The 9,929-nt window shown below is 50.2% G+C and overlaps 1 protein-coding gene across 1 annotated transcript; it reads left to right on the top strand.

Annotated features, from left to right (window-relative positions):
* The first annotated feature begins 3,844 nt into the window (after positions 1–3,844).
* LOC125514357 (uncharacterized) lies at positions 3,845–4,951 on the top strand. Its single transcript, XM_048679695.2, has one exon. It carries the CDS (start codon positions 3,845–3,847, stop codon positions 4,949–4,951), a length of 1,107 nt encoding a protein of 368 aa, XP_048535652.2.
* The last annotated feature ends 4,978 nt before the right edge of the window (positions 4,952–9,929 follow it).

Below are 9,929 nucleotides of genomic sequence, written 5' to 3'. Positions count from 1 at the left end.
CAATACCCTGGCATCTGTCTACGTGAAGAGGAACATGTTCTTTCCTAGATCATTGCATTCTCCTCTTTGATGGGGCACCAAATCTTTTCCAGAGTTAATTGCACAAAACCACCACATTTAGGACATCGTTTGCAGAAAACCATGAGGTCACTATTTTTTTTGCAAAAAACACTGCACATTCAGTAAACCTTTTGCAAAAAACACTTATCGAGTGATTTAAGTCGTTTAATCACTTTTTGACAAGTGGGACCGGATTGTCGGGAGCTGACTTGGCAAAACATTTACATACACCCCCTTATAGATGTAAAAAAAGCAATCGACCTCCTCTGCTCCCGATCCCATCGGGAGGAGGCACCCGACTGGCGAGGCCTCCGCCGCTGTGCTGCCAGAGCTCCGCCCCGCTGCCCACTGCCTCCTGCTCTAGTCGTATCCTCGCGCCGGCGAGCTCGCCTCACGCGTCGGACATTGGTGGCCATGGGGCCCGCCAGCCACAACCCCCGGCGAGGTGTACAACGAGTGTGCACTGGTAGAAAAAGGGCCTGTTGTCCCGGTTCGTAAGGACCTTTAGTCCCGGTTCCTGAACCGGGACTAAAGGGTCGGTACTAATGCCCTGACCCTTTAGTCCCGGTTCAAACCAGAACCGGGACTAAAGGCCCTCCACGTGGCCGGTCCACCTTTAGTCCCGGTTGGTAACACCAACCGGTACTAAAGTAAATTTTCTAATTTTTTTTGGAATTTTTTTTGAAAAAAAATTTCAATTTTTTTTATTTTCAAATTTCTGAATTATTTTAACCTCTAATCTCTAATCACCCCTCATCACTGCTCAATTTAATCTCTAATCATCCCTCATCATTCCAAATCATCTAACTTCCCGGACGGTCACCCATCCTCCCATTCCCCTAGCCCGAGCACGCTTAACTTCCGGGTTCTACTCTCCCACGTTTCCAAGTCTGCACTCGTTGTTTTCCTAACAATAGTAAGATGTCAATCCTATTAACCCTCAGAAGTTTAGCTTGAGCATGAAGTCACACATTTCACTGTTTGAGTTTGAAACTGTTGTTCTAAAAAACAATAATTTTTTAGTAACACTAATATTTTTTGAATAAGTAATTTGACCATTGTTTGACCACAGTTTGACCATAGTTTGACCAGATTAGACCAAAATTCAAAAAAACTGAAATAATTATTTAATAACACTAATATTCTTGAATAATTATTTAGTAACATAATACTTCTTGAATAAGTAGTTTGACCATAGTTTGACCAGATTTAATGAAAATTTAAAAAAACTGAAATTTGAGCATAACTTTTTTTCCTTTTGGAATTTGAGGATTCTACAAATTTGCAAACAGGCCATAGGTGGTCTCCGTCGGATGTAACTTTTCGGGTAGATGATTTTTCATATAAAAAACTTTTTAATCCGAGTTTGTATGCAAAAGTTATGCCCATTTTACAAATTCCAGAGAGATTTTGTAAATAAAGTCGAAATTCATATTTGTAAATTTTCCCAACAACTAGACCATATATCACATGGGAAACTTATTTTATTTTATTTTATTGACATTTCCATCATTTTCTTTTGTTTTTTCTAAAACTGAAAAGGCGGTCCACGGGGGCGGGGGAGGGGGGAGAGAGTTTGAAAATGGGACCTTTAGTACCGGTTCGTGCCATGAACCGGTACTAATGCCTCAAAGCCCATTAGTCCCGGTTGGTGGCACCAACCGGGACTAAAGGTCTAACCTTTAGTACCGGTTGGTGCCACCAACCGGGACTAATGGGCATCGCACCCTTTAGTCCCGGTTCGTGGCACGAACCGGGACTAAAGGGCCCAGGTGAACCGGGACTAATGCCTTAGCCGCACGAACTGGGATAAATGCACCCATTGGTCCCAGTTCTGGACTGAATCGGGACTAATTGTCTTACCCGGCCTGGACCAAAGCCCCCTTTTATACTAGTAGTGCCGGGCACCCGTGGCCATGGCGCCGCCCGCCCATCAGTGGAGAGGAGCAGGTCACAACAGCGCGTGATCGCGGCCGGCGCCAGTGGCCGGCATCCCAACCTCAGCCGTCCCTCCTTCCATCCTCCATCCCCGCCCACGAGCGCAGTAAGGGACGGCCTCCCTCACTTGAGCACCCGGCGAAGCGGCCTCCCTCCTCCTGCGCGTGATAGCTCCGGCAAGGGCGCAGCATCCCGGCGGGCTCGGTAAGTCAAAGTCAGGTCACTCCTCCCGTGTGTGACAGCGCCGGGTCGCGGCATCCCGGCGTGCTCGGTCAATTCGCTCCTTGCGGTTGTGCACAGGGATCTGATTGCTTTTGTTTTTTAGATTTAGGGGTGTGTGTGCAATTTTTTGCCAAGTCAGCTCCTTAGAGTCTGGTCCCACCTATCAGAAAATGATTAAGTGGGCTAAATCACGTGATAGTGCATTTTGCAAAAAGTTTACCAGAAACGCGGTGATTTTTGCACAAAATTAGGGACTAGGTGGTTTTCTGCAAACCTTACCCCAAATGTGGTGGTTTCTTGCAATTAACTCTTTTTTCCAAGGTGTACGCCATGATTACCACTAACACTGACTTATCAGACATTAACTTTCCCAACATTTGCGTGCCATTCTCCAGCCGCACAACTGTGTCCGTCCTCCCGGCATCAATATGCTTATTCTTAGCCACTGACAAGGCCATCTTGTTCAACATCTTCTCAATGCCCTCTATCACAAACCGATCTGGGACAAACACGGAGACCGGGACGACTAGGGATGTGTGGGGTATGACTACACGCCGTCCATGGAAACATGAAATGCTTATGGAGTGGAAGGGCTCTATATGAAAACATATTCTAGAGTTTTAAGGGAATTAGGTTGTTCAGGGTGACTCGGAAAAATGACCTTGAACCTAGAGTCGAAGCGGGGTGGGTGGGAGTTGCGAAGATGTACTTGGAGTAAGGGGCGAGGGAAACATGTGGCAAAAGATCATCAAACCACCGCCAAAAATAAGTCGTCACCAGACAAAACATGAGTTGCCAGGGAAAGCATAGGGCCAGGACCCTACGTTAACTATTGCCTTGTTTTCTTAGTGCATTTGATTAGCGATTTACCACATACGTTATGATGAGGGTCAAGATGTTCCATCCAAAACATTTATTTTCTAATTTGCCCCTCCCGTCCCATGCTATTAAAATGGTGGACCAAATTCTCTAAAAAGAAACATACCAAGCAAACATGTAAGCTTATGTTCCTCCATATCTCCACCTTTGTTCTGATTAATTTTGATGCTTTCATGATCGAACACCAAATCTACTAGCTAGGTGTTGCAGCTTTAAATGTCCATCAACAATAATTGTGTGTTGCGTCATGTGAGGTTAGGAGTTGATAGAAAACATAATATGATGAAATTTTAACTCACCAGGATCTATAGTGGAGTATTTCCAGTATTCTTCTCTAGTTTCAGTGCCTTCGAATTTGCCAGAAATTTTTTCCTAGAATAAGTAGAAATTACAACACGGAGTTTGTAGTGGTGAAAATCTGTATATCAAGGGCATAAGGAAGATGTATGTGGTCACGCAAAAAGAGAACTAGGCCTAGCTTGGGGCCTACCCCTAAATGACCGAAATAAATTTTTGCGGCGCGCTTCTGGCTCGAGCATTGGAAAATAGGCACAGAAAAAACTTGTGTACAATTAAAAGGATTTCCAGGGACAAAACTGCTAGGGCACAGTTCTCACTTGGGTTAGCGCAGACTCGCAGGCGTAACCTTAAAACCGAAGCTAGGGATCGATCCCCTTCACTCTCACCCGCCTCGTTTCCAGTCCAATTGTCCAAACATCCTACCCTTTTGAATCGCGGTCCTGCCATGGCGGCGCCGCGACCATGGTCCAGCCTCCATGAAGACCTTCTCCGCCGTATCATCCTCCTGCTAACGTGCATCGCCGACCGCGTGAGGGCGTCGGCCGTCAACAAACACTGGCGCCTGGTCGCGCTCCAGAACCCGTCCCCGCTGCCATGCCTCGTCAGACCGTCCACCACCCTGACGGAGAGCTACCGGATCTTCGGTCGCTTCCCCGATCCGCGCCCGTCCCTCTCCGCCGAGGGCCGCGCAGAGCGTTTCTGCGGCTCGGCTCCAGGCGGCTGGTTCGTGGTCGCATCCCCGCACGGGCGCGGCCACGCCCTGCTCAACCTCGGCACGGGCGAGCGCGTCGCCCTCCCGGATCGCGTCTGCATCCCCATCAACTCCGGCGACATCAGGTGCCCCATGATGATCCGCGCAGCCGCCATCTCTGCCGCCCCGTCTTCTGGTGCCTGCGTGGTCGCTGCCATAACGTCCACCAGGACAACCATGGCCTTCTGCCGGCCGGGCATGGAGTGCTGGACGTCGCTGCCGGCAAAGATGACGGCCCGGCCGAACGCCCAAGACCTGACTTACCACGACGGATGGTTCTGGGCCGTCGACTCGGATGACGACCTCTTCTGCTACAAGGCCGAACTTTCGACATCTAGGCAAACCATTCTACATCTTGCCTACGGGATCGGTGCTCCCCGGACGGACATGGCACACGGCGAGATCGTGTCCCGCTACCTCCTGCCATCCGCCTCTGGCGCCGATCTGCTGATGGTGAGGAGATTCATCTCGCCGGCGACAGGCCGCACGTCCCGGTTCCAAGTCTTCAGGCTACAGAAGGCACAGGAGGGCCGGCCGGCTTCCTGGCGCGTCTACAAGATGACCCGGCAGCTGCTCTTCGTCGGCCGGGCCTGCTCCAAGGCCTTTGACACCGGACACGCCGGCAACCCGGGCTACATCTACTTCCTCGACGACGTCTACCCTGGTGGTCCGCACCAGCAGAACCAGTATCCTTGTGCTGATGCCGGCGGGTGGGGTTACTCAATCCCCAGTGAGATCCAGCGCTGCCTGCCATCGGCGCCACCCTCAGACACCTCGTCGTGCATTTGGTACCACCATTAATTAATCCAGCTACCCAGCACCAGGTTCAGTTTGAGGCACCATTGAGATTTCGATCAGTTTATTAGAGTACGTGTCTGTTGTTTGTGTTTGCTCCTTGTCAGTGTTTCTTTGTTGTGGTTCTATGGGAAACTGCATATCCAGTTTGTTGTGTGCTCCTGGTCTGTATTTGTTGTATTTGTTGTTTTTGTCAGTTAATTTGCAGGCTGTTTTCGAACTCATTTCATCTATATGAAATTGTCAACTATTTAGACTGCTACTGGGCTACCAGCTACCTATCTATGTTGTTTCAATTATGTGTATGATTTTCTGCTGTGGTATTTTCCGCAGTATTTCAAGCAGGGCACTAAATTTCTGATTGTATCGTATGAGTGCATCAGTCAGTGGCAGAGAGGGTCTCCCCTGTTTTACAGAGATCTGTAAGACTGCAACTGAATATTTCATGTGTGTTCAGGTGTAGGGATCAACTAGTACTGAACTACTGATATGTTGAAGACTTTAGGGCATCTCCAGCCGTTGGCCCCCCCAGGACGCATAAAAATCGCCCCCTGGGGCCGAGCCGGCGATACAATCGGCGCTGGGGGCGGTTTTGCGCCCAGTCCTCGCCCCCAGGCGCCGAAATTGGCCCACTTTGCAGCCCAATTTCGGCGAATAAAGGGCCCATATGGGTGAGAATAGGCCCATATTCGGCATGGTTTCGCCGTGTCTCGGCGTTCAATTATCAACACAATTATTTCTTATCACATATTTCATCATAGAAAAATCAAATACTTCAACAAAATAGTACAACAACAAGTAGTTCAATACAAATTATATAGTTCAACAAATAAAAACTCGTATTTCATCACACGACGTCCCTCTTGAGCCTCCATAGGTGCTCAATCAGATCTTTCTGCAGTTGATGATGCACCTGTGGGTCTCGGATCTCCTGACGCATACTGAGCTAGGCAGTCCAAGTTGCCGGTAGCTGGTGATCAACTTCGGCTAGAGGACCCTGCCTGTAGTATGGTTCAGTGTCAAACACTGGGTCTTCTTGCTCGCTCTCGATGATCATGTTGTGCAAGATGACACAGCAAGTCATAATCTCCCACATTTGATCTTTGGACCAGGTCTGAGCGGGGTACCGAACAACAGCGAATCGAGATTGGAGCACACCAAATGCCCGCTCGACATCCTTCCTGCAAGCCTCCTGAACTTTCGCAAACCAGGCGTTCTTGCCTCCTGCCGCAGGGTTTGAGATCGTCTTCACAAATGTCGACCATCTCGGATAGATGCCATCTGCTAGGTAGTACCCCTTGTTGTATTGGTGCCCATTGATCTCGAAGTTCACCGGAGGAGAATGGCCCTCAACGAGCTTGGCAAAAACAGGAGAGCACTGCAGCACGTTGATGTCATTGTGAGTTCCTGGCATACCAAAGAAGGAGTGCCAAATCCAAAGGTCCTGTGCGGCTACCGCCTCAAGCACCACACTGCAACCGCCTTTGACACCTTTGTACATCCCCTGCCAACCAAATGGGCAATTCTTCCATTTCCAATGAATGCAGTCGATGCTTCCAAGCATCCCAGGAAATCCTCTTGCTGCATTCTGGGCTAGGATCCGAGCAGTGTCTTCCGCATTGGGTGTTCTCAAGTATTGTGGCCCAAACACTGCCACCACTGCCCGACAGAACTTGTAGAAACACTCTATGCTGGTGGACTCGGCCATGCGCCCATAGTCGTCGAGTGAATCACTGGGAACTCCATATGCAAGCATCCTCATCGCTGTCGTGCACTTCTGGATGGAGGTGAATCCAAGAGCGCCAGTGCAATCCATCTTGCACTTGAAGTAGTTGTCGAACTCCCGGATGGAATTCACAATCCTGAGGAAGAGCTTTCGGCTCATCCGATAACGGCGTCGAAATGTTCTCTCGCCATGAAGTGGAGCATCGGCGAAGTAGTCGGAGTAGAGCATGCAGTAGCCTTGGAGACGATGCCGGTTCTTTGCTTTCATCCGCCCCGGCACCGAGCCACCTCACCACGGCTTTTCATTGCTCGCCAGCAGCTGGCCGAGGGCGGCGAGCACCATGAGATGCTCTTCTTCCTGGACGTCGGCCGCGGCTTCCTCCTCCAGCAGCGCGGTGAGCTCTTCCTCCTCATCCGAGTCCATCGCCGAGGCAGGCAAAACGCCGAACACCTTGCGCTCGGTGGGCGTGTACCTGCCGTTACACCGCGCCTCCGCGGCCGAAAACGGCGGCCGGAAACGCCCAGCTGCTGTGGGAGGGGCTGCCGCGGTGAAGCGCTGCTATTTTCCGGCGGGGAATGGCTATCTAGTGGAGTAGGGCAGCGGCCGTCGCCGGGATATAGCTAGTGGTGGCCGAGGGCGCGGGGGGTGCGAGGCAAGCTGGGGGAAGAAAACCTTGACTTTTCTGCTGTCGGTGTGGGCCAGGCGTGCTTTTCCCTAGCGCCGGAGCCCCCAACTGCTCCCCAGCGCGCCGGGTTCGGCCTGTGACCGCCGGGCGGAAAAAAGGTCCGAACCGGCGATTTTCGGCGTCCTGGGGGCGCGACTGGGCCGTTTTTTCGGCGCCGGCGCCGAAAAAGTGGCCTGGGGGGCCTGTTGGGGGCGCGGCTGGAGATGCCCTTAGTCTCTTTATAGACGATCCTTCTTCACTTGTCAGGAATGTTTTCCATTTGTGCCACTGAAGAAACCTCACTTCCTTGAAAACAAGAGGATGCTATGCTAGAACTGTTATGGTATCAGTGACACTGTGACAGTTCAGGAACTTTGCGATCTCGCAAAAGCTTCTGCGCTGTTGACCCGTTGTATTTTGGAAATTCAGATCGCACAGAACCGAGCGTAGGGTTTGCCAGCTGGTACACTTGCTTTTGGTTCGAGCTTTGGTGTTGCAAGCAGTGGCCGTACTGTTGGGTTTTTTTTTTTTGAAAGAGTGATGTTAACATGGAAATAATAAAAACTCAGGAATTGAAATAGTAGTAGCAGCAGTAGTAGTTGTTGTTGTAATAAGGTTAGATGGGAAACTGAAAGTTCCATGTCCAGCTTGTGGTTTGTACTTGCTTTGAAGACTGTTTTTGAACTCATTTCATGTATGAAACTGTGATCTCATTATACCGCTACCTGCCTATACATATTTGTTTTATTTCTAAATATGCCTCTCATTTTTCTGCCTCCTATAGTACTTCAATTATGTTTAAGATTAAATGGCGTAAATTCAACTTGAGAATTTGAGATCCATTTAGGTGCTGAAATAGTATCTTCAGTAGTGTACAGAATTTCCAATTGTATTCTATGATTGCTTCTGTCGGCAGGCAGTAGTGTACAGAATTTTAGATCCAGCGCTGCCTGCCATGGTCACCCCCCTCAGACACCTCGCCGTGCATTCGGTACCACTATTAATTACCCAGCAGGTTGAGTTCCAGGAATCATACAGATTTTGATCAGTTTAATTAGAGTCTTTGTTGTTTGTGTTTGCTCCTTGTCAGTGTTTCTTTGTTGTTGTACTCGTCGACAGTGGCGGAGCTATGTGTTAGCTGTGGGGTCGGCCGACCCCACAGCTATTCAGCAAAATAGCTTAAAAATACTGTACAATTACTGTTCATTGTGAAGAAAAAATTCAGAAAATTAACGATGACCCCACATATTTATGAGGCTGGATTCACCGCTGGTTAGGACTGGACGTCCGAGCGAGCTTTTCGGCTTGGCCCGAAGCTCGCTCCAGCTCGGCCCGTTGCAGCTCGGCCCGATAAAATAAACGAGCGAGCCCAGTTGTGAAAAGAGGCCTGATTCCCAACTGAGCCGAGCCGAGTTTCGCCCGGTCCAGCTCGGTGACTCGCTCGAGGCCCAGCCCAGTTCCCATCGGCCATCCTCGCGTTAGGTCACGAGCCCCTCCCTTCCTCTGTTTGGCGCCGCCTCATCCCTCACCTCGCCGTGCCGCAAAAACTGGACCGATGGCGACGCAGCCTTTCCTCACCACACAGAACGCCGGTGGACGCGCCTCCCCTAGTTTCTTGCCGAGCGTGACGAGCAGGTACTCTTTCTTTCTTCTCGTCCCTAGCAGTACCTGGGCGCGCAAACGCTCGGCACTCACGCGCTCCCCTGCACGGGCGCATGGACGGCATACGACATACATGCTCCCGGCTGCACGGCTGTGAGTGCGTACGCACACGATGGATGGATGGCTGAATGCTTCTGCTTGATTGTGTAGAGTGTAGCCATCGTCGTCCTCGCCGCGCCCGACACTGGACGGCGCTCTCGGCACCGACGTCGGCTACGTCGCTAGCCAAGTGTCCGCCACTGAACCCTTTCATCACCGTGTTGGCCACCGCCGTTCGTCGCTAGCCAAGCGTCCGCCACCCCGACACACGCAAGCACTCACTGCCCAGGCATGTGCCACATGAGCTGCTCGGGCTGGACCGAGCCAGGGGCAAAACGAGCTGAGCCTCCAGAAACAGGCTCGTTCAACGAACGAGACGAGCCGAGCTCGGCTCGCTTTAGGCGAGCCAAAGGCAGGCTCGGTTTGAACTCGGCTCGGCTCGGCTCGTGTCCAGCCCTACCGCTGGTCGTCGATGTGGTTCTTATATTATGGGAAACTGAAAAATCCATATCCAGAGGCTGTTTTGGAACTCATTTCATCGATCTATATGAAATTGTGAACTATTTATACTGCTACCAGCTATATGTCTTGTTTAAATTATGTGTATGAATTTCTAGTGTAAATTCGACTTCAGATCTTGATGTTTTCCGCTGTATTTTCAGTAGTGGCAGTCTGCGGCGCAGAGGTGTTTTTCAAGTTTCCCCTGTTTGCATTAGTATGAACAAAATATTTAGGGAGATGATCTGCAACTGAATATTTGATGTCTGTTCAGGTGTAGATATCAACTAGTACTGATTGTATGTTGAAGACTCTAGTCTTTATAGATGACCCTAGTTCACTTCTCAGCTGATTGTTTGACGGGTTTTATAGCGGTATATACTTTCTACATCGTT

This window comes from Triticum urartu, chromosome 5A, assembly GCF_056163025.1.
Source record: "Triticum urartu cultivar PI428250 chromosome 5A, HENAU_Tu73, whole genome shotgun sequence".
Classification (NCBI taxonomy): domain Eukaryota; kingdom Viridiplantae; phylum Streptophyta; class Magnoliopsida; order Poales; family Poaceae; genus Triticum; species Triticum urartu.
The sequence above is the reverse complement of the archived record's forward strand: the minus strand, read 5'-3'. Positions and strand labels throughout refer to the sequence as shown.